The sequence below is a fragment of the Lissotriton helveticus genome, chromosome 6 (genome assembly GCF_964261635.1).
Source record: "Lissotriton helveticus chromosome 6, aLisHel1.1, whole genome shotgun sequence".
Lineage (NCBI taxonomy): Eukaryota > Metazoa > Chordata > Amphibia > Caudata > Salamandridae > Lissotriton > Lissotriton helveticus.
Window position 1 is genome coordinate 580264048 of NC_136067.1, and position 25358 is coordinate 580289405.

The following is a 25358-nucleotide window of genomic DNA, read 5'->3' on the forward strand; positions in this document are numbered from 1 at the left end:
AGCCCTGATTCAAAGGAAGGAGATCAATTAGGTTATATTTGTAACATCTGGTATCCTGATTCATCCTGCACACTTGTTCTAAACCTTAGGCAACTACACTAGGAAGTATTGTAAAGGCAAGACTAAACAAAAAAAAGAACACTGTTTAAATGTTTTCCAGACAGTCAAAAGAGTGAAATTACTTTGGGTTTCAAGAGGAAGGGTTTTCATTGTTTGGCAGCCAGGAAAGAAAACAAACAACCTCCTCATCACGCCCTCTACTTAGAAGATAGTCGTAGGAGGATGGCTGTTGCAGAGCAAAAGGTTCTCATGAGAAAATCATGAATAATTCTGTGTTAAGAAAGACTTGGCCTGTCTTGTGCAGAGCTCAATGGTAAATGTAGAGAATTTTGATGGATTGACAAAAGAGAGCCACTGAAGAGTAGAACAAGTAACAGAAAAATGGAGAGACAACCCCATAATGAGCTGAGCAGAGGCTTTCTGAATGAGGAGATGGATACTAAATGCAGACAGTCCAGGCACAGAAAGGGAATCGGATATCATCGAACGGTATGAACATTTGGATAACATCCATATAGGACATGAGCGAGAATGCAAAAGAGTGTATAAGACAGGTAGAGATTAAAGAGGGTGTGGCTCAGAGAAGAGCCAGGCAGAATACCACATAGAACGCCACACAGAAGACATGCAGAGAAAGACTGAAAGGGAGGTAGGGATCAGTCAGTGATTAAAGAAGTAGAGATCACATAGTATTAAAAGTAGTGACCCCAGTCATGTGGAATGCAGTATCACAATGAGCTCAAGTCATTTGATATCCAGTTGGATCAGCACTGCTCTTCCTTCTCCGTTAAAAATCATATGAAGATCACCCTCAATCACTCAAAGGGCTTCTATTCCATGCAAGGCATGAATGACTGCTTCATCACTGTAAAGGAAAAAATTGGTCTCTAAGAATGAAAAGATGTCTGTTGACCAATTTCTCAATTATTATAGTTAGGAAAGTTAAGAGGGATAGGTTTTTGGTTGCTAGGAATTGTAAGATCACACAACCTGGTGAGGAACATGTACCCATCTGAGCGCCGAACCACGGTGCTCAGACCAATCACAACGCTGCTTTGCAGGGGCTTTCTTCTGCTGCTGACGGCCGGTACTGGGACCGGAAAATAAAGAGGATGGAGGAGAAGCAGCCGTTGTCCATTGCAGGTAAGTTCTTTTTTTACTCCATTCAATCCCCCCGCCTCACCAACCCGTTCGGTAACCGCTGCTTCTAGTACTCGAATGCCCTAAATTGGTGTTTGACTCGAATGCCCTAAATTGGTGTTTGACTTGACCAGCTCTTCACAATTACCAGAGAAAGGAAGGAGTGATTCTTTGACAATTCGTTGGTAGATTTATCAATCAATCAATCAATCAAGGACATTTATAGAGCGCACTACCTACCCGGAGGGTCTCAAGGCGCTTGGGGGGGGGGGGTGCCGCTACTGCTCGAACCCTTTAAGAGTGTCAAGGAGAATAGCAGTGTCAATTCGAGAGTAAGTTAGCAGCACTGATAGTCCATATCTTCGCTAAAGAGAAGCAGGGAATGAGAATGACAGAAAGGGCAGAAGTGATGACTTTGAACTAATACCTAAAACTCTAGAAGTCTTCAAACTAGAGAAGGTGAAGGTGAGAAGTGTCCCCAGATGGCCAGTCCAAGCAAAGATATTTAGTGGGTCGGTGCTAAGGTATTTTCAGTACATATAAACTGGCTCAAGAAAATGACCTGAAAAATGCAGCAGGGCAGATACTAGCAAATTGTGCACCATCTATCTACAATCTATGTGCTCACATGGTGTTTCACAAAATCTCCAGTGATAGGGGGCCGTAGAACAACTTGCCTAAATGATATTAATAAGGCAAGTTGCTAATTGCAACCCAGTGTGATGGACTCCAAAAACAGGGATGCTGGTCTACAAGGAACAGTAGACCACCAACCTTGTATTTCCATACCCAAATATGTTTTGTTTAAAGCAGCACCTGTTCCTTTAAAGGAAAACATCAGAGGGAAGCAGGTAGTAGTCCCTTGGATCCAAGTTACTCATCCCAACGCTGCAGACATAATTTTTAAATAAGTTACCATCTCAGCTCCGTTTTGTAGCTCATCATTGGTTTCTGACTACAACTGCATTCACAAGCCATTCATACATTACAATCTAATTCAGAAATAGGATGGGGCGCCTCTTTCACGCCCTTTCTTGTTTGCGATTCAGAAAGGATCACAAAAGCCCTTTTATGAGTTGGAAAGACTATTATGACACATAAAAATGTTTTGAATATTTTAAAAATCCCTTTTGCCATCACAAAACCCAGTTATTTTGCAAATCTCAGGAATTGTGACCACTTGAAGGGCTTTGTACATCAGTCCTTCAATAATGCGAGGCTAGAGCTATCTCAGAAACCGAATAAATACTGAAGGAGAGACAAATACAGTAAATGAATTATCATGAGCCTAATGCAATAAACGTTTTCAACCCCATGCATATCACCTTTCCTTACCCAGTGTATAGAACTGGCCCATGCATATAACCTTTCCTTACCCAGTGTATAGAACTGGCCCATGCGTATCACCTTTCCTTGCCCAGTGTATAGAACTGGCTGTTGTTACCTGTTGCCACTCTCATCTTTTTCTTAGGTGACAATTAGAAACAAACAAACACAATTTTGAATTTTCTTTTAAAAAAAGACACGTTGAAAGTCTTCGTTTGGATGCAGTATTTAACATGAAGTCTTTTTTGTGCCAGGGAGAACCAGGCCCGATGGGGTTACCAGGACTGGAAGGCCTGCCAGGAGAGAAGGTAGGTCACACTTGTTAAATAACCACTCTCCGCTTTTCTTCTGCTTTTCAGCTGAATGTTTATTAGGCACAATCATTTACTGTATTCAAAGAACGCGTCAAGCAACTCGCAATTTTCTGCTCTCTCCCGTGCGTTTTATAATCCGCTGGTGCCTTAGCCAAGAATTCCTAACTGGTGGTTTTGCTTAAAAGGCTGGCTGGCAGTCATTTGACGGTTGTTGGTATTGTTCATGGAGTGATGTGTTTTCTGACCAACATGCATTGTATAAATCAGGCAGCAATTTTTAGCAAGTATTTACCGGCCTATCAAGAGAGATGTCCTCTTGTGGCACGGGTTGTCGGTGCCCCCTCACCCTCACGCATAGATGCCCACATTGACAAGCTGAAGATGGCATTGTGAATACCTGAGAGAGAACAGGAACGACGCCTTCTGGAGAAAAGTGCTTCTCCAGAAATGACCCTTTTAATAAACGCGCCTCCACAGTTGACCCACGTGCTGAGTGCTTTATTAGCATGCACGCGGTGTCTCCTCACAACACCTGAGTGATGGAATAACAATACTAACGCATTTAAAGAACAACATCGAGAATGCAGTACTGAAACTAATATCTGTGGCTGTTTCCTACATTTGAACTGCTGAATTTACTGTTATGAGGAGCCAGGTTGCTCACTGGACTCTCTCCAGACAGAGTGTCTTTATGTGTACCTACGTTAGCAGCGGGTGCTCAGTAAATCCATACAGTTCACTTCTGCGGATTAACCCAGAGTTTTTTTTTTCAGTTCAAAGATAAGTTTATTATGACCAATTGGTCTTTAAACTGCACATACCAACATTGCACAGATAAAAATACAATTATTAAAATATTTTAAAACAACCTAAAACCAGAGTTCCTCGGGGACTTTCCACCATCTTGGACCATTTACCTTTTGCTATTAAGAACCACCATCGTGCTCTGCAGCTGTATTACATCATGCCACGTCAGACCAGTCCAGTGACAGAAATCGATTATTGGCAGTACCAAAAGATGGTCTGCAGGCACTTAAACAACTGAGCACACAAAATAAAGGCCCTTCTACATAGTGTAATTAAAATCCTAAAATCTCAATCTTCAAGCGCTTCGCCACCATCTCTGTCAGTGCTAAGTATTATGGGCTCTAAATAAATATTGGCCTACATCTTAAATACCCAGGTAAACCTGCTACCAAACAACTGAGGCAGCTCAACAGATCCCACTTTGACCACATACTACATTCTGCAGGAAAGGAACCAATTGTCAACAAGAATATTGACTGTTGTAGCTTATTTTACACTGGATTCTAGAGTACCATCTGAACAGACATAAAAAGTGCATAACATATAGCCATACCCAGCTTCGGATTGGTAACGCGGGCATTCAGGCAATGCCCGAGGGGGCAGTGTCCGAGTTCCTGCTGTGGGCAGCTTTTTTTAGCAGTCTGGGGCCGATTTCTAGAACTCCAAACAATTGTATTTGAATTTGTTAGCGCTTTTGGGGTCATTGAATAGAGCGCTTGAGTCGCGCTTTTCATAACTGTAGCGCGATTTTACCACTAGGCTGACTGTGCATTGCATAGACCGCTGCAAAGTAAACTATAGCCATTGCTGATTGCCTGTGCTCCAGCCTACCTCCAGTTTCGTTTCATTTCACTGCCGCCATCTTACTTGTTGTTGTGGTTGCCTCAGAGCCCGTCCCCCACAGCCCGGCCCGCCTCCCAGCTGACCCTCCCTCGCCCCTCCCCGCCACTATCCATATATGACAGATGCTTTTGCGCGCAGCGTTCACGCGCAGCGGTCGCGCCCCAATCGCGCCGAAGGTGCGCCAAAGGTAAGCCCGTCTACGCCCGTCCGCGCCTGGACCGCGCCCAGAGCCAGACCCCCTGGTCCCCGCCGCCCCCACCCCACTAGACTCACATATGATGCCACAACTCTCCTCGCTCTCAACACCGGCCGCACTCCACTTTGCTGCTATGCTACCCCAGGACGTACCCACGGCCCATTCGCCTGCCTCTCCTGCAAATTCAACTGCCTTAGAACCCTCGACAAACCCACTTCCCCCACACTCATCTCCGAACGCAACCATCTGAAATGCATCCTACTGAACACCCGCTCGGTCCACAGACATGCAACTGAACTTTGGGACCTGATCGACACTGCATCACCTGACATTGCCTTCCTTACCGAAACATGGATGAATGCATCTTCTGCCCCTGACATCGCCATAGCCATACCGAACGCTTACAAGATTATCCAAAAAGACCACACCAATCAAACTGGTGGAGGCATCGCCATCGTCCATAGAAACACCATCAAAATCACAACCAGCTCCGACGACAACCTCTCATCCGCCGAACACCTCCACTTCCAGATCCACACCGACCCCAGGACCACCCTTAGAGGCACCCTCGTTTACAGACCTCCAGGCTCCCGAACTCAATTCAGCGACGACATCACAGACTTCATCAGCCCGCACGCCCTCGCCTCCGAGAACTACATTCTTCTAGGAGACCTCAACTACCACCTTGAAAACATACTCGACAGCAACACCACCACCCTTCTAGACAACCTGTCCAATCTCGGACTCAAACAACTTGTTGACACCCCCACCCATATAGCCGGATACACGCTCGACCCTATCTTCACCTCCAGCAAGCACATCTCCTTCGACCGCACTACAGCTCTCCACTGGACTGATCACAGCTGTGTTCACTTCAGCTACAAAACCACCCTGTCCCACTACCGTCCACAACCCATTCCCCGGAGAAAATGGAACAAAATCACCACCGACCAACTACTCACATCACTCAACCAAAACCCTCCCACCCTAGCAATGGACCCAGACCAAGCGGCCACCAACCTCAGACAATGGATTACCCACAGTGCGGACGAACTAGCACCCCTGAAAAAGCACCAGTTGAAATCATCCAGCAAAAAGGCTCCCTGGTTCAATGATGACCTTAAAAAATCCAAGAAGACATGCCGCACCTTGGAGAAAAGTTGGAGAAAAGACCCAACCTCAGACAACATGGCCTCACTCAAGACAGCCACCCGCAAACACCACCAACTGATTCGATCCGCCAAGAAATCAGCATTCAAGGACCGTCTCGACAACAATTCTCATAACAGCAAGGAACTCTTCAACATCGTCAAAGAATTCACCAACCCTACCGCAGCATCCAACGACATTACTCCCTCACAAGACCTCTGCGACGCGCTATCCTCCTTCTTCTACAACAAAATTGCCGACATCCACAACAGCTTCAAAAATACTCCCAGTGATCAACCCGCACCACCCCCTTCAGATCCCACCCCTCCAACTAACAACCTCAGCGCCTGGAACCCAATCACCACTGAAGACACCATTCGCCTCATGAACTCAATCCACTCTGGCTCGCCTTCTGACCCCTGTCCCCACCACATCTTCAACAAAGTTAACTCCATCATCGCACCCCAACTCCGCGATGTCATCAACTGCTCTTTCAACTCTGCCACCTTTCCAGAAATCTAGAAACACGCCGAACTCAGCGCCCTTCTGAAAAAACCCACAGCAGACCCCTCAGAACTGAAAAACTACCGACCCATATCCCTCCACCTTTCCCGGCCAAAGTCATCGAGAAAGCCGTCAACAGCCAACTCGCCGCCTTCCTTGAATACAACAACTCCCTGGATCCCTCACAGAACGGCTTTCGAGCCAAACACAGCACTGAAACCGCCCTCATCGCGGCGACCGACAACATCCGAGCACTCCTGGACAACGGAGAAACAGTGGCCCTCATTCTACTCGACCTCTCCGCCGCCTTCGACACTGTCTGTCACAGCACCCTCATACAACGCCTCAACAACATCGGCATACAAGGAAAAGCCTTGGACTGGATCATCTCGTTCCTAGCTGGAAGAACCCAGAGAGTCCGACTCCCCCCATTCTACTCAGAGGCCACCGAAGTCATCTGCGGTGTACCTCAAGGTTCCTCACTCAGTCCCACCCTCTTCAACGTCTACATGAGTCCTCTCGCCTCCATCGCACGTCAACACAACCTCAACATCATCTCCTACGCAGACGATACCCAGCTAATCCTTTCCCTCACCAAAGACCCCAACACCGCCAAAACCAATCTTCACGAAGGTATGAAAGAAGTAGCCGAATGGATGAAACAGAGCCGCCTAAAACTCAACTCAGACAAAACGGAGGTGCTCATCCTAGGATCCTCCCCCTCAGCTTGGGACGACTCTTGGTGGCCTTCCGCTTTGGGCTCAGCACCCACACCCACAGACCATGCACGTAACCTTGGCTTCATTCTAGACTCCTCTCTCTCAATGTCCAGACAAGTCAACGCTGTCTCGTCCTCCTGCTTCAACGTCCTTCGCATTCTCAAAAAGATCTTCCGCTGGATCCCCCTCGAGACTAGAAAGACTGTCACCCATGCACTGGTCACGAGTCGACTGGATTATGGCAACACACTCTACGCCGGAATTACAACAAAATTACAGAAAAAGCTTCAGCGCATCCAATACGCGTCAGCGAGACTCATATTAGACATCCCGCGCCAAGAGCACATCACCGAACACCTAAAAAACCTCCACTGGCTTCCCGTCAACAAAAGAATTACTTTCCGCCTTCTTACCCACGCCCACAAGGCCCTTTATAATCTAGGTCCCGAATGCCTCAACACCCGACTATCCTTCTACAATCCCACCCGCCAACTAAGATCATCCAACCAAGCCCTCGCCGCAGTCCCGCGCATCCGAAAATCCACCATGGGTGGCAGATCCTTCTCCTTCCTGGCTGCCAAGACCTGGAACTCACTCCCCACCCACCTCCGCCTTACTCAGAACCACATCTCCTTCAGAAAAGAACTGAAAACCTGGCTATTCGACAAACAGTGAACCCCTCCCTCTAGCGCCTTGAGACCCTCTGGGTGAGTAGTGCGCTCTATAAATGCCCGAACTTGAACTTGAACTATATGGGCGCTCTCTCTATTGTTCGAATACAGCCAGCGGCCCAGTGGGTGCCTGAGTGGCTTTTCAAAAGGCAGATGGGCGCCCATTACCTCCATTTAGCAACAGGAAGAGGTGTCACCCCCTTTCTCTCCCAGGGCCGGCCCATTAATGTGTGCACATAATGAGCGGGGGCAGTGGGCCTGATAGAAGTGGCCTAACTTCTTTACAGGTGTGTTTCACCAGTGTGAACTAACGCATGCATTTTTGTTACCCCACTTTTTTATATAAGATTACGCCAAAACAGTGATTTGATGAAAGGCATTATGCAAATGTAGGCCGATTTTTTTTTTTGCTTGCCCCGGCCGATTTTCAATCCCAAACCAACCCTGGCCATACCTGTAAAAAAATACGACGAAAAGAAAGACCCCGACAGCCTTGACTCATATGGCCTCCTCTACCACACCCCCTCCTCCCTCCAGGCACCCAACACCCATTGGACTCACCGGGCTTCAGCCCCCCCAATCCCACCCCCCACCCCCTCTCGTGTGTGGCAGCCCGGGATCTGTCTCATCCCAGGCACACACACAGCCACACCCGAACGTTTAAATTTGGCTCTAGTTGCGCCTCTGCCTCCCTCCCCCCACCCGTGAGAGCCAGAATCAAGTTGAAGGTGTTAAACCTCCTTTACACGAGTCCTGTGGTGACTGACCCTGCAGTTCTTCACCCAAGGCATCCCTCCATTCGACAAGCTGAATGCTTTGCCCAGTGAAGCAGTAACCTAGGCTTCTCTGTGGCAGGCCTGACACTGGAAGAGTGGCACATATACAGAACTGAGGGACCACCCATATCACGTGCACACTGCTCACCTTCAGATTAATTCAGAGCACGTACGCATGCTATAAAAGCGGTAAATACAAATAAATATCCTTTAACTTTTGTGCATGCTAAGAGTTTATCCTTTCAAAATCTTACCACATCAGACATACGCGAATGTTGGATTTTGTGAGCCTAGCAGAACACCTTGTGCGCAGCACAGCTGTGCTTTCAGGACAGGCAGCTACAGCTTATTTCCCACCATGAAGAGTGGAGGACAATCCCTCCTCCGGTGCAATTAAGGAGCACTTCTTAAAACACGATGAAACCACTGACACATTCGAAACTCGCAGACGGATTCGAACATGTCTGTGGCGCAGCGGAGCCTGCCTTTTGTGGGACCGCGGATGTCCGCACAGTGGCAGGTGTAGAGAGCCGTTCCCTTGCAGCGCTTGATGACACATCCCCCGCCCTCCGAAACATTTCCCCCTGCACCCCCCAATGCAAAGATCAGAGCTGCGCGAGCGGGAGAGCCTGGAGCTTTCAGGCTGACGGAAGGCTCCGCGCGGTGCCCGGCTCCAGTGTTATTGTTTCTGCCTTGATTTTTTCCTACAGACTTTCTCCTCTATTTATTGTTAGCATAAACGAATGCATCTGCTTTACAATTTGTGATTCATTGGTCTTAGAGATAACAAATACCGTATTCCTTTTCTTTTTAGGGTGACCGAGGACAAGTAGGTCCACCTGGCATACCCGGCATACCAGTAAGATGTATTTTATTTTTACTTTGAGTGCTATTGCACAACCTTTTGCATTCAGGTATACGATTTTAACTAAACAACAATGCCTTTGAAGATATTCCACATGGTCTAGTTCCTCCAAGCTTGGGTGGCATAGTGGGATTGTAGGAAACAATTGTAGGTGCTAGGAATGTACCCAGTACCGAAGGGACATCTCCATGGGAAACATCCTTTACAACAAAACTTTTACAACGCAGTGCTTTTACAACGCAGGTTTTACAACGAAAACCATTACAACGCATTGCGCTGGGGGACGCTCTAGGAAAGGGAATAGATTTAATTTACTATCCAACACCTTCCCTAGTGTCCACGTGGACTGGAGTTGGAATAGTAAATTAAACTATTCACTATCCAGCACCCCAAAGCGCTATGCGTTGTAAAGGTTTGCGTTGTAAAAACTGCGTTGTAACAGCATGCGTGGTAAAAGCATGCATTGTAACGTCATACATCCATCTCCATAACCCACGTTGCAGGTGCCCCTGACTTGTAAGGAGTTTTCTCACAACACATCAGAAAAATTGGCAGGCAGGCCCGAAAAAGGTCACCATGCATTGGGTGGCAATCTAGTTGCGATTTGATACCATCTGAAAACAGAGGTGAACAGGTACCTATCAACTCTGTGGCATATTCGTGGCACCAGAACCAACGCATAACGCATTCGAGGGTGCAGCCAATCGAAGTCCTGCTGTTCAATTCACCTGCTGTCAGCTGCCCTGTAAATGGGGCAGAAGAACGCGTGGGAGGGTGGCCATAACTTCTGGAACCTTATAAAAAAAGTGCCCGGGCGCAGTGAGCATGTGGGCCTGTTGCTTGTGCTTCTGAGCATCTTTCATATTACAGAGGGGGACACAGACACTTGTACAGCGCTTTCTGTAGTATGGACAAGATGTGCACCAGCACAGCCACAGGGAGACTTTCTCTCATTTGTCAGGTGCTGTTGCCCCCTGCGACTAAAGGTATCCTTTGCCATTGTGCTCTTGCTGTATTATAAGTGCAGGCGCCATAGAAGAGAAGCTGCATGGAGGTGCATGGATTGTGTGCTTGATACAAGTTGGCCCCCATGGCATTTCTTGGGATGTTGATCTGGGGACCCATTTCATCGCCCAGCACATGAATACCCCAACACAATGCATCTTCCTGCAGAAATCCCTGCCCTGACCAAACTGGTCTGTCTTCATTGAAAGATGGAGCTACAGTTTCCACCTGCAGCCCTGTCTTTTACTGATGTGCTGCAATGTGTCTGCACTGAGGGCAGTGCATTTTTAGTGTAGTCAGATGCACTGTGCCATTCTGCACTGGATGCGCCACATTAGGGGGGCACGGTGGTGCAACACAAAGCAGTGTATCCGATTTGTGATGAGGGCACTGTTGTGTTTTGGGTGCAGCCCTCCTACAAATGAGGCACTACAGCTTGATTTCCACTGCCCAGTTTAATCTTCCCAAGGTTGTTTAGGAAATATATGTATCATTACATCCTATCATTGCAAATGCCTAGGCAGCAACCAATCAAATGTGTTTTTGCAGTGACGTAGGTGCAAGTGACGTGTTCATGATCTGTTTGATTGTCAGGGGGAAGGTAAGAACGTGAACTGACATTCACTGAGTTGAGATGCTTAAAGGGTTGTATCCCGAGGCATCAGAGCCATCGATTCGACACGTTGCTAATGTTTTAGACGTACTGGAAATATCAACAAGTCCTGAAATTCTTTGATTTGTCTATGACATGGGCTCAGAGGCTTTCTCGCATATCAGGTTAAAAACAGCCAATATGAAACGTATTTTACTGTCATTACATGATCATAAGGAGAACAGCTTCAATTAACAATAGAAATACAGGAAAACAGCAGCATAACAATCACAAATCCTCATTCTTTAGCTTGCTTATTTCTAAATAGAAACAGGGCTGTTAAGTAGCCAATATCTGTAAACTCCTTATGAATGGTTTTATTGGAACTTAAAGCAAAGGAGGGTATTGTTCCTTCCTAATCACAGCCTTATGTTTGGTTAGTGTGATAGCAGTCTGTTAATATTCTCAGGTGTTCATGTCAACATGGGTTGTCGTGTATTGTTCATTACATTGCTGATCCCACAGCAAGACCTTTTCCTGTTTCGAATCCCATTATTTGTTTTATACTTGGTTTTATATTCTTCTCATGTGCATGGCGTACAGATTTATGATATCACCTTAGGTTGAAGATACCTTTGGGAGATGGTGATCACACAGATTGAAGGTGATGCTGGAGATAAAAGAATGTTCTCATTTAATTTTACATGCATGATCTAATTAGTGTTAATATATCATACCAGTGATGGAAACTGTTAGACCTGGCATTTTTGACAGGTTTATCCCCAGACTTTTTGCCCTCCTGTTTTTGACCCATTTTCATTGTTTTTAGGACTCTGGGCACTTTAGCACTGCTAATCAGTGCTAAAGTGCATATGCTTTCCACGTAAATTGTGTTATGATTAGTTTTCCATGATAGGTATATTTAATTTATTAGTAAGTCTCTAGTGCAGAGCACTGCGTGTGCCCAGTGCCCGTAGTACACATCCTGCTAGTGGGCCAGCAGCACTGGTTGTTCCACCCACATAAGTAGCCTCTCAAAGGTGTCTCAGACCTGCCACTGCAGTGTCTGCGTGCAGTTTTTACTGCCATGTCACCCTGACAAATGCACCCACTTGCCATTTCCTAACCTTCCCCTTTCTGCCATGCAAATCACCCCTAAGGAAGGCCCAAGGTAGCCCCATGGGCAGTTTGCAGTGGACATGTAGAAGTGAGCTTTACCTGTCCTGATAGTGAAATTCTGTGCATTTCGTCTTTCACTATTGAAAGGCTGTCTTTTATCTAGGTGATCATTGAAACTACCTTGTAACATTTTACAAGTGTAACTTTTAATTGGGAAACGAAAGGGCAATGGAGTTTAGGCTCCCTGAGCTCAGAATTTAATAACACATCTTTTAGTGAAGGTGGTTTTTAAATTGTGTTTTAGAAAACACCACTTTTAGAAAGTGGTCAGTTTTTTATTTTTCATCAAATCTATCAAAACGAGCGCAGCTGACCAGCTTTACCTGGACTTTAAAAGTTTTGACAAGGTACATTGTGTGAATTGGAGTCTCAAACCTCCTAGAAGCAAATCAAGCTTCTGGACTCTAGGCTGGTGTTGAGGACTCTCAAAGAACCAAAAGAAAAGTCTGGAGAAGAAGGACTGCCCTGCTGAACCTTTGTACTGCAAAAGAGAGGACAGCATTCATAAGGACGGCACCTGCTGCACTCACAAGGCTTCACAACAAAAGGACTTTGCCTGTCTTAAAGCATAAAGAGTGGACTCCCTGATCAGCAACAGATGGAAACGTGCTGGAAGGGCTCCCTGCAACATCGACAATTAGGGAAACTGCAGCTGGATTTTACTTGGATTGATCAGGTACATTGTGGGGGCTGTAGTCCCTGACCCAAAGTGGCAAACCAGAGCTTCTGAACCCTTGGCTGGTGCTGTGGACCACTTTTCTGCACTTCTGGAAGTAAGTGTTACCTCTCGGTCAGCCTGAACTCTTGACTTTGTCCTGGTCCAACACGAACTTTTGGAACCCTTTGTGCGCTATTTGCTTCCAAGAGCTAGTTTGACTTTTAATCTTTCAAAATTCATATCTCTAGTTCTCTCCATTGGTTTTATGTTATTTAAGTGTTATTTTAATCAAAAAATATTTCCTATTTTTTTTTATTGGTGTTGGATTTTTGTGTTTTGTATCAGACTATTTACTGTTTTGTGATATTAAGTGCTTTACACACCTGTCTCCTAAGTTAAGCCTGTCTACTCGCAGCTAAGCTACCAAGGGTTGAGCAAGAATTCATTTTTTGAAAACTTGGCTGGACCTTATTTGTGATTGTGGCATTATTACTAGTTGTAGGTACCTACCTGCTCCAACTAATAAACCACCTTCCAACACAAGTAAATATAAAAATGTAGGTGAAAGCAATCTTTTCACAGGTCTGCATTTATTCATTAATGAAAAATGAAAGCTTGTCTTTTTATTAGCTCCCTTTTCTTTTCAGTTCAAAGAATTTTATTAGTCAGGTGAAAAAGGCAAGGTGTCAATACAAAATGTAGTAGCAAGCTATAAGAGTAGTACAACAAAATTGTTATTAAAAGTGAAACATGGGCTTAAGAGCTAAGGATAGGAAATATAATAATTGGAAAAGTTACAACAAAGCAAAGGTGCATATACATAAAATGGTAAAGGAGAAGAGGGGGAATGCAAAGGGCAATTAAGAAGGTTTGGAGACTTCTTGCTGGGCAGGTTGCGGTTGGAATGAACAGTTGACACACATATCAAGGTACATCGTGAGAGGGAGCCATAGGTCCGTAGGTTTCGTTGCCAAATGAATGGGAAAGACAAAAGCAATGTCCAGCCTATGGTTATAGCACACATTGTACCACCATGCTCTAAAGGAGATATTAGAAGAATTTTTCCAGTTGAGTGTAATTTGTTGAAACACTACAGCCAGCAGTAAATCGATAATCCGGACATTGAGTTCAACATTTTCCCAGCAAGGGTAGAGACTTCCCAAGAAGACATGGGTGTAGAAGAAAGGAATACAAGTGCAAAAAATTACATTGATTTGGGCCCATACTTGTAGCCAGAAGTTATGGACCGATTTACAAAGGAACAACATGTGAAATAAGGTGGCTTGTGGAGAGGAGCAGGACCAACAAGTGTCCGGAGTTACTGAAAACCGCTTATGAAGGTTAAATGGTGTAAGGAGTTGTCTATTATATATGAAGAACAAGGATTGCGTTAAGTTCGCCGCTCTGGATGATTTGCGAATCTTAGTCCATATCCTGTCCCACAAGGATATCGGCCAAGACGCAGCAAGATCATGTTCCCATTGTTCCTCCACTATAGATTTGGGCCTTATGCACTCTATGGCATGAAGATATTTGTAAATGAGGGATGCTTTGGAAGTGGTACGCAGAAAGGAATGAAGCTTTGCAGTGGGGGTGAGTGGTGTGAAAGGGGTTTGTGTTTGTGAGAGTCGGGTGTAAGCCTCCATCACTACCTCTTTAAGTATAAGATATTTGTGGAAAAAAGCAGCGGGCAAGTCAAAAGAGGAACGGAGAGTCGAAAAAGGTAAAAAGATGGAACCTGAGAAAAGTTGGGAAATCCAAATCAACCCTCTGAGTCTCCAGGACTTCCAGTAAAAGGGCTTGTTATGAATCAATAAATGAACATTGTGCCAAATAGTGGAATTAAGTAAGTCAGCCATAGTAGTAGGAGGAGGAGAAGTGGAGGATAGGAGTAATTTGGTAGTGAATTTGTGAATGGGTGTGGAAATGAAGGGGGGTTTACGCGAGAAGGAAACATATTTAGCAAAAGAGAAGGGGGAAAGAAAAAGGCGCTCAACTTTAGCCCATAAAGGGCAAGGAGAGGCAGGGTCTAGCAACCAAAAGGAAGCTTGTCGTAGCAAAAAGGCTTTATGATAAGCCGGAAAGTCTGGAAAATTGACTCTGCCTTCTGATTTGGGATGTATCAGTCTAGCGAGAGACATCCTAGACTTTTTGTTGTTCCAGAGAAAAGAGGCCAAAATCGAATAATTTTTTTGAAAAATTTAGAAGGGTTGGGTACCGGGATATTTGAGATTGTATAAAGAAGTATGGGAGATAGCATCATCTTAATAGTGTCAAGGCGCCCCCACCAAGACAAGTAAAGAGGATGCCATCTGGCTGTGAGGTCTGATATTTTTTTAATACATTCGTTAAGGCAAAGAGAGACCGTTTCCGAGATAGAGGGGGTAACATACAGACCTAAATATTTGATATGAGATGAACTCCATGTGAAATTGGAAGCACTGAAATCAGGTTTGAAAGTAAACTTCGTCAAGGGTAGGATCTCACATTTATCATTGTTACGTTTATAACCCAATCATGGAGTATTCCTTAACTTCAGCAATGAAAGCGGGAATTGATTCAGTGGCATTAGAAATAAGCAGTAAAATATCATCAGCGTATGCAGCAAGCTTGATTTGGGAGTGTAGAGCCGGGAAGCCATGAATATTGGGATTTTGGCGAAGCCTGGACAAAAAAGGCTCCAAAGCCAAATTGAAAAGAAAAGGGGACAAGGGACAACCCTGACGAACACCTCTACCGAGATCAAAAAAGGAAGAAACCAAACCATTAGCGCACACCGCTGCACGCGGCCTGGAGTATAGCAAAGAAATAAAAGAAATAAATCTGGGGCCAAAACCAAACCATGTAAGCGTGTGAAAAAGATAGGACCATTCAACCCTATCAAATGCCTTTTCGGCATCTAAAGCAATTGCTGCAAGGGAATGAGGGAAACGTGAAGATTTAGACAACACATTGAATAGAAGTCTAGTGTTATCAGTGATAAATCAACCCTTGACGAAGCCAGACTGTTCCTCACCTAAGAGGTCAGGAAGTAAGAGGTCTAATCACGCAGTTAGTGACTTAGCAAATATTTTATAGTCAATATTGACTAAAGAAATAGGTCTAACATTTATGCAGTATTGGGTGTCTTTCCCTTCCTTAGGAATAAGGCAGATGTGGGCGTCAGAAAAGGAACCTGAGGAACTACCTAGGGCAACAAAAGTATCAATGAGAGAGTGCAATTTCGGAATGAGGAGTTTGGAAAAATGGAGAAAGAATTCGACTGTAAAGCCATCTGGCCCGGGGGCCTTATCTTTTTTGAGGTGTTGGAGCGCATTGAGCAATTCTTGTTGGGAAATGTCCGATTCCAAATGAAAGAGATCAAGAGGGAAGTGATCAGGCTTGGTTATGGTAGAGAAGAAATGTGCTAAGGAATGGGGAGAGGGTTGAGTTTCAGAGGAGTAGAGGGACTTGTAGAACAGCGAAAACTGATCAAGAATATCAACATCTTTGTGTTTAAGATTGGCATTAATATCATAAACAGATTCAATATTCAACTTGTTGTGTTTGACTTTCAAATAGTTAGCTAAGATTCTCCCTGCTTTATTTCTACCCCCATAAAACTTTGCACTTGATTTCAATAGATATAAAGGGGCATCTTCTGTAGACTTTTTGTTAAAAGTCATTTTAGCGGCAACAAGGGCTGTCAGACTGTCTTGCGAGTGTGAAGTAAAGTAGGCGTGCTCCAATCTCTTGATATCTTGAACGAGATCTCCAGTGTATTTGCGAGCAGCTTTTCGTTTTTTCGCCACATACCCAATTATAAAATCTCTTGCTGCGGCTTTTAAAGCATCCCAAATGGTATGTTTGGGGATAGAGGAGGTGTCATTGATAAAAAAAAACTCTTCAAAAAATGCAGTAAAAGAGGTAGTAAACTTAGGGTCCAAAAGAATGCCGTTGTTAAAGCGCCACCTTTTGGGGCCAGCAACTTTAGGCAGTATGTCAACATTAACTGAAACAGGAGCATGATCTGAAAGTAAAATCGGACCTATTTCAGCCCTGGTAAGGATCTGAGCAATGTTGTGGATAACAAAAATATAATCAATCCGCGATTGGTAATGATGGGAGGGGGAATAGAAAGTAAATTCTTTTATCATTGGGTTACATAAGCGCAAAGCGTTAATGAGTTTGTGTTGGGAAATGGCTTGAACAAAAAGTTTATGAGATTTATTTGGGATATAAGAAGCATTAGAGTTCCTGTCTAAGAAGGGATCAAAGAGTTGGCTAAAGTCCCCTGCGAGAATGAAATTATCATCAACAAATTGGGTGATGTGCTGAGACATTGCATTCCAGAAAACAGGATCGCCACCAGTAGGGGTGTATACATTAAGAAGAGAGATTGAAACACCTCTGAGAGGCAGTCTGACATGAACCCATCTACCATCGGCATACGACTCCTGAGCAACCAAGGAGTGAGATAAAGATTTACGACACAATATTGCTACGCCACTATGCTTACCATCCCCCTGTGAATAATAAACATCGCCCACCCAACTTCTCTTAAGTTTTGCAGATTCTGCATCAGAAAGGTGAGTTTCTTGCAAAAATACAAAGTCAACGTTCAATTTAGCTAGATGGGACAAAATCCTCTGGCGTTTGATTGGGGAATTGATACCCTTCACATTCCATGTAATAACTTTCAGTGACATAACATGCAAAACATGCAAAAATTGGCAAATAGAGCAAATTCAGGAAAAAAGCCCATGATAAACAACATTCGAAAAGAAAGCAAGTACTTATGAAGGATAAAGAAGTGAAAATGAAGAGGAAAGAAGTGAAGAAATAAATCAAGAGAAGAAAGAGCAAAATAGTCAGAGGCAAAAGGGAGGAAAAAAGGAAGAGAACATAGGAATACATCTGAGAATAAAAAGCATGGAAAGAGCTTAAAAAGGAAAGCGATAATACAGTCAGAGTGAAAAATAGGAATATTCTTTGAGCCGAAAGAAAAATGAGTTATCAAAGTGTGGAACACTGAAGAAGGAAGCGAGAAAAAGAACATAAGAATAGAAAACTCGGAGGAGGAAGGAGGAGAATGCGATGAAGATGAAGAACATCAGAAGGAAACAGACTGAGACAGAAAAACAGGGCAGGGAAATCCAGAAGATGAATGATGAAAGATGAAAAGGATGAAGAGAGAGAAACTGAAAGCGACAAAGAAGAAGTGACACCTTTAAGCAAAGAATGAATAGGGAGGAAGACAAGGGAAAGGAGATAGGAGCAGGAACGTGAGCAAACATGCCAGAAAGGGAAGGGAAACGTACTTACAGGGGAGGGAAGTAGGGGATCACAGCCAGGGAAAAAAACGGATGTGAAGGGAGGGGGGGGGGGGGGTGGGGGGTAGAGCCAACTGGAGGAGACAAGACGTCCGGGGCCAACGAGCCGTCCAGCCGGAGGAAACACGGAACGCAGTATATGATCTGTGGAGACAAGAGTAGAGTATCAGGAGAACAAGACAATGAAAATGAAAAGGAAAACCTTGAGGAAATTGCATCCTCAAAAGTAGCAAACAAAGGGAGAGTAAACAACAGGAATAATGATGAAACAAGACCAGCATAAGAAAGTTTTACAAGGTATAGAAGAATCTAAGGTACAACTATTAAACTCAAGTATGGGATATAAGAATCCAAATTTTGAGGAAACTTCAGCAATTTAGGAGAGTCATGGAGGGAGTGAAGAAGAGGAACCAGAAGTATCCATGTCAGCAGCTCGACAAGAGTTCAAGAAGCTCTGGAGTCTCACAGGATCCTCGTAGGTTGTCGTTTTATTGTTGTAGGTGACCTTAAAGAGACAAGGGTGAAAAAGTCCATATCGGGCGCCAATGGATCTAAGATCGGATCTCATATCCAGAAAGGCCTTACGGCGATTGGCAGTGGTTTTGGCGTAGTCCTGCACGAAAAACAAGAGGGATCCTGACCATGTAAGACGCGGAGAGGCTCTAGCCGCCGAGAGTACTTTTAAAAGGTTAGCGTATTCCAGGAAATACATGATCACGCCTCTCGGTCTCGTTGAAGCAGAAGCAGATGAAGAAATTTGCCCAAGCCTGTGAGCTCGCTGTATGTTGAGCACAGTGCCCTCCCGCAGATGTAAGAGTTTAGGCAAGAAAGATTTGAAGAAAGCAATGGGGTCATTCCCCTCGCAGCCCTCCACTAGGCCGTAGATACGCAGGTTATTGCGTCTATTCCGATTTTCAAGATCTTCGACCTGCTTTTGAAAAGAAGAGATCTGGGAATGCATATGAGAGACTTTAGCAGATGATTCTTGAAGAGAGGAAACATTGCACTCCACTGACGTGACTCTTGCGTCCATTTGTGACCAGTTATCAGTCAAAACGTGCAATTTAGCATTAGTTTCTTCCATGAAAGGGCGGAGTGCCCCTATCTCCTCTAACAGCAACTCCATGGAAATGGCCGAAGCAGAAGTAGATGGTGAGGGGGGATCCTTTTTTTGCCGTTTAATAGTGGCTTTCCCGGCAGACTGTGTAGAGGGTTCCATGGTTGACTGTGGCAATTGAGCAGGGGGTGCTTGTGAAGCTTCGAATTGATCCAACGCTGAAATGTTTTTAGAATTCTTGATGAAAGTGTGCTTTGAAGTCTTGCTAGCACAATCTGTTGTAAGCCTGCCCATGAGGTAACAGCCGCTACTAAGGAAAACACCCAGGCAGCACACTCAAAGGACCTCCTTAAACTACAGGATATATGAACAGCAACAGAGGATTAGAATGCACTGACAGAGTCCACCACATGAGGAGAAAAACTCAATAGGAATCATTAAGTTACATCAGTGGAAGGTTGGTCACATGCTGCAAGACCATGACAGAAAATGGCAAAATCGTAAAAGTCATAGAAATGGCCGTTAAGATGTGAGGAGAGGAGAGGCAGCTGACAAAAATGAGTTCCTGATGAAATTGCACTGTGAAACCGCACTAGTATAGTTTACTGTAAGCCTGCATATGAGGGAACAGCCACCGCTCCACAGTGGAGAAGTGTGGCTCAGTGGTTAGAGGCGGCAGACCCGGAATCTGAGATCGACCGTGGACCAGGGTTCGATTCCCCGCCTCGGCGGGTCTAGGGCGCATAAATTCCACGATCTCGACAATTCTCGCTCCGGTGCCTACTTGACTCACGGGGTCACACTCTGCGACTCTGGGCAATAGCTTGCTTAATCTCCACATCGGCCCCTCGCTGCGGGATGCCTGGCTTTCACCTTGTGGATACCCTGCCGGGGTTTCTCACAGGGGAATACCAGGACGGGTTCCCTAAGCAAGCGCGGAGATGCCCCAGGGTAAGTCCTGCGCTATATAAGTTTCATACATTTACATTTACATTTACCGCTAAGGAGAACACCCAGGCAACACATACAGAGGATCCCCTCAACCTCCAATGTATATGATCAGCAATAAGAAATTGAATTTCAGGGACAAAGTCCACCGTAGGAGGAGAGGAGCCCACAGGAGCTGCTTAATCAAATTAGGGTGATGATGGCCATAAGCTGCATATTTGTGGCAAAAAAGAGCCAAAATCATAAAATGGCCGCCGGGATGGGAGAAGAGGAAAGGCAGCTTGTATAAACGAGTAAAAAGCCATACAAGTCATACGAAGTCAATTATAGAGAAAATAGTAGCCCACCATGAGTAGTTGAGAGAGCGCCGGGCGCTGCAGGTAGCCGTTGAAACCAGAAATGCGCCATCCGTGAAGTACGCCGCAGGGGCTCAAGATCGTAAGATGGCAGCTGTGGCTGTCATAAAGCCGCGACCGAAGGAATTTCTTCAGGGAAAGCAGTGTATGCAGCTGCAAGAGACCCCGCAAGAAGTTTCAACGCATGCCTGAGGCTTTCCAACAACGAAATCCTCCGTCTGCTGAGGGGAAGGTGAGTGCGGTCCGCTAGTTCGCTCCGGCGGCAACGGAGCGTTCACGCCAGCGCTGCCATCCTCGTTGGGCACTAAGCCACGCCCATCATTAGCTCCCTTTTCTGACAACAGTCTTGGAGGCCACTGGCCATGCAGACTGACTGCATGGAAAGAATATTAGAAATGCCCCCTTCATTTCGCTGGCTCGTATCATTTTGATTTCCTTTTACTATCCATCTTGTTTAGCAAACTTGTTCGATTTCAGTAAGTAAGATCCAAGAAAAAACCATAAGTTTGACAAAAGTAAATAATCATTGTGATTGGTATTACTTTGATCCTTGTCAGGGACTTGCAGGATTAAAAAAGAAATTCACAGATGTATCTTAACTACCTTCTCATAGCTAGAATCAGTTTCACTGTAAATTGGTGAGCAGTGTGTATGAGGTGGCCTTTTTTTGGAGGACTGAAACTACAGTGTTATGAATACAGCAACTTTTTGACATGAGCACTAATACTATTAATTCTTGCACACCTTTGTTTTTATGCGCTATAGACATTCACAATTATTGAAACCTTAGCTCATCTACAGCATTTCCCCTATCTTTAATGAACTAATCCAAGATTTAACTGACATCAGACAAAATGGGCGGTGGTCATCATGTTACGCACAAATCTTCTACAATACTTAAAACAAACGCATAATCTCCCAAAAGTATTGCTTGAATGCTGCTAGGTATGCTTCTGCATTTTACCTATCTACTTTCACTTCATCTATGTCCATGTTAGAAATGGGGGTCTCTGGTTGTCAGTGGTATGCACCCTTTCCAAGTAGGGACCCTTCCTTCTTGTCAGGGTAAGGGAGCTACACACCTATATAACCCCTGCTCACCCACTTGGTAGCTTGGCACGAGCAGTCAGGCGTATCTCAGAGGCAATGTGTAAAGCATTTGTACATAAAACAAACAGTAACAGTGAAAACACTACAAATGGACACCACACCAGTTTAGAAATTAAAGTATCTTTATCTAAACCAAACACGACCAAAACAACAAAAATCCAACATACACAACTCAAAGTATGACTTGTTGAAGGTTTAAGTAATATTGATGACAGGAAACTATGAATGCAGTGATTTTACACAAAGTACCTTTAGATGCATCAACATGTACAAGGAAAAACAGCTGCAGAGGAGGGATGCATCAGAAAACACAGTGATGCAATGCGTCAATTCTGCTACATGCAGGAGAAGTGTTGTGCCCAATCCGGATTGTACGGGGGCCGCTGTCCGACTATCCGTTGATTCTTTCAGCCGCACAGCAGGGCCTGCATCGGAGTCAGTGAGAGGGTCTCAGACTTTTGAGACACAGTGCGCTGAACTCAGATTGAGGCGGTTTCTTCGGCGGCTGACAGGCGGCGCTTCAATTTCTTCAACCTCACGGCGGCGGTGCATGGCAATTTCTCCTGCACTGCAGAAAAACAGACAGTAGGGCGATGCGTCGATTTTGATGGCTTATTGATGCTTTTTGCAGCAGGAACAGCCTCCCCAAAACTGGAATTGGCATGTATGAGCGTCATATGGCACCTTTGGTTTTTTTGAAAATTGCTTTTTTTAAAGAATTCGCAACTTACCACCAACTAGAAGTTGGTGGTAATTTGCGAATCCTTATGGGCATGTTTGAATTATTTTTTCTTTGATACATTGCATTTAAGGAATCGCAACATTTGCGATTCCTTAAGTGCAATCGCAAAATAAGGAATTTCAAATTTTGTGATTCCTTATTTTGCAGCAAAAATGTTACATACATACCATTTAGCAAATTAGTATTAAATGTAAAGCCAACAAAAACAGGGTAAAAAAGAATAGTACGCAAAATGCTTGGGGATAAGCCTGCAAAAAGGGCCAGGTCCAACACTTCACTACACAGAACATCATAAAAAGCTTAATTTCCACTTCTGTCATAGTTAAAATGTCTAAATGACTTCAAGCGGACTAGATCCATCAATAACATGTAATAATAATTCCTCTTAAGCTATTCTGGATGCTGCCTTCTACCAACTTCAAAGCACTTTAGCGAGAAAACAATTTTTAAAAAGTGAATTAGCATTTGATCAGTCTATGTAGATAGGAACAGTTCTCAGAGTTTGTTGGAGGATAGACAGTTACCATTTCTGAGGTATTCCCTAAATAGAAATAGGTATAATAAAAATAAAATAAGCGTGAAGAATAATAAGAGTTTCCGTTGACAGTGTACTTTCCAGGATAATAGCTAGATGGAAAGGTGTTTGTAGTGGCTATCTCCTTACAGAAATATGTTTTCACTCTCTACCTCACAGCAAATCCCACAACACCACACCCATGCACAACCTCACAAGCCGCACCCATTTGTGCTGCCAGCATCCCCCAATCTCTCTTTCCTGTAACACTTTCTTTTACACTTCCCCAGTCACCTTACTCCACACTCCATGTCTCTCTTCCTAAACCACTCCAAAATGGTCAGTCAGTTTATATCAAGCATAACCTCCACCAACCTTTCAAAAATGTTCACAATAACATCCTTCACCAAGGTGTGGCCACACTACCCCATCTCCAGCACCTAATGTGAAAAAACTACAAAGTGAGTCAACGTATAACCAGCACTCATGTGCAAAGCACAAGCAAAACAATTAAATAAACTTATTGCACTCTGGTAGTCACAAAACCTCAACCTCAGCAAGTACCAAGAAAAATACAAAGATTCACACTAACCTCACTTCTCCTTACAGACTGACGTATACCATTCAGAATTTTTTCCAGTGTGTGCCATTTCCCCGTCCATTACATCTAGTCCTACTAATGCATTAAGACAATCTCTGAGGCAGTCCATGAAAGCAAAACTGCCACATAAATACTCTTATGGCCCTGCCATTTCTCATTGTATAGCAGAGCCAGACTGGGAACACAAAGCAGCCTTGGCAAATGTTGTCAGACCAGAACCTGCCCAGTACATAGTGTGTGTGTTGAGAGAACCTGACCACTACAAGGTGGGTTTGGGGGGTTCTCCTCCCAAGAACATTTGGCAAAAATGGATGCATTCTGCAACACATTTTTCATTATATATTCAATTATATTAGCTTTTGAAACATAGTTAGTGATGACCTTAGAGTGCACCAGGATACAACAATCTTTGTTGGGGCTCTTCAATTAATCCCTCACTATCACCCTCCAACAGTGCCTCTCATCTCTCCATAGCCCTTCTCTCACATGTATTTCATTTCTTTTATAGCTCCTCTCAAACCAGTGTAGGGTGTCGAAGCACTTAACATCACATACAAATACAGAGGTAATGAATAATATGTGTGTAAATCAGTGTATAGAAAATGTTACAAAGACAAAGGGAAATACAAGGTGTAGGAAATCAAGTTATCCATACTGGTAGGCATTTTAAAGAGTGCTTGGGGTGAAGAAGCACGGCCAAACTCCAGAAGAGACTTCAACGCATGCAAAACGCTTTCGCATGCCTCGTCCTTGGAATCCCTCACCACAGCCACATCACCGCCCACCTCAGAGACCTCCACTGGCTCCCGGTCAACAAGAGGATCACATTCAAGCTCCTCATCCATGCTCACAAAGCACTCCACAACGCCAGTCCAGCATACCCCAATGAACAAATCACCTTCTACACCCCAAACTGCCAGCTTCGCCCTGCAGACCTCGCCCTCGCCACCGTCCCACGCATCTGCCGAACGACCACTGGCGGCAGATCATTCTCCCACCTCGCCGCCAAGACATGGAACACCCCTCCCACCTGCGACAAACCAAGTACCTGCTGACCTTCAGAAAACTTCTCTAGACCTGGCTGTTCGATCAGTAGCTGCTTCTGCCCCCCCCCCCCAGCACCTTGAGACCCTCACAGGTGAGGAACGCGCTTTACAAATGCTGTTGATTGATTGATTGATTGAAGCACAAACCCATGATTCAGAATATCACGCTGTGGTGAGGGTTGGCTTTACTAATATGAATGTATTTTTACCCAAATAAACCCTTTTTAGCAAAATTAGGATAATGAAAGACTCAGAAAAATATATAACTTTCTAAACTGCACCATGTAGTTTGCATGTAGATGACACCTCATAGCTCAATGTGCTAGATTATGATTGTAACTGATGAACTGCACAGTAACAAAAATGGTCCCCAGTACCAAAACCCTCTTCACCCCCACCCTCCCAGCTTCCCACAGAAATGCCAGAAGTCCCATACAGCCAGTCTGGCCTTGTTGTATAGGCAAATAAACCAGCATCAACATCTTCTTTGTCAATAAAATAAACACCAGCCACCACAACATTTAATTATCCAATTGCTGTGGCAAACTGCTGTCCACAATATCCTCTCATACCCAATCCCTCCATGACAGACCTTCATGCCATTTGCAATGGAACTCTAACCGCCATCAATTGCCTCAAACCAGTATCCTGTAACTTCCCTTCAATCTCATAGAATAGCTTTCTTTATATGCTACGAAACCAGGGCCCAGATTTACAAACCTGTTGTGTTTAGTTTGTGTCACTTTTTTTAACTCAGACTTGAAGCACAGTGTTGGTTTGTATTTACTATTCAATGCAAAATACAATATGCGTTGGATTGTAACCCAAAGGAATGCAAGGCGCTCCTTTGCGTTAAGGAGGCTTTTCA

The 25358-nt window shown here is 44.5% G+C and overlaps 1 protein-coding gene across 2 annotated transcripts in view; it reads left to right on the forward strand.

Annotated features, from left to right (window-relative positions):
* COL19A1 (collagen type XIX alpha 1 chain) overlaps window positions 1–25358 on the forward strand; it is a 2464374-nt gene that overhangs the window by 2197719 nt on the left and 241297 nt on the right. For both annotated transcript variants that reach the window (XM_078648013.1, XM_078648014.1), the window contains 2 exons: window positions 2781–2834; window positions 9320–9364. In XM_078648013.1, coding sequence (XP_078504139.1) covers window positions 2781–2834; window positions 9320–9364 — 99 coding nt within the window. The remainder of the gene's footprint in view (window positions 1–2780; window positions 2835–9319; window positions 9365–25358) is intronic.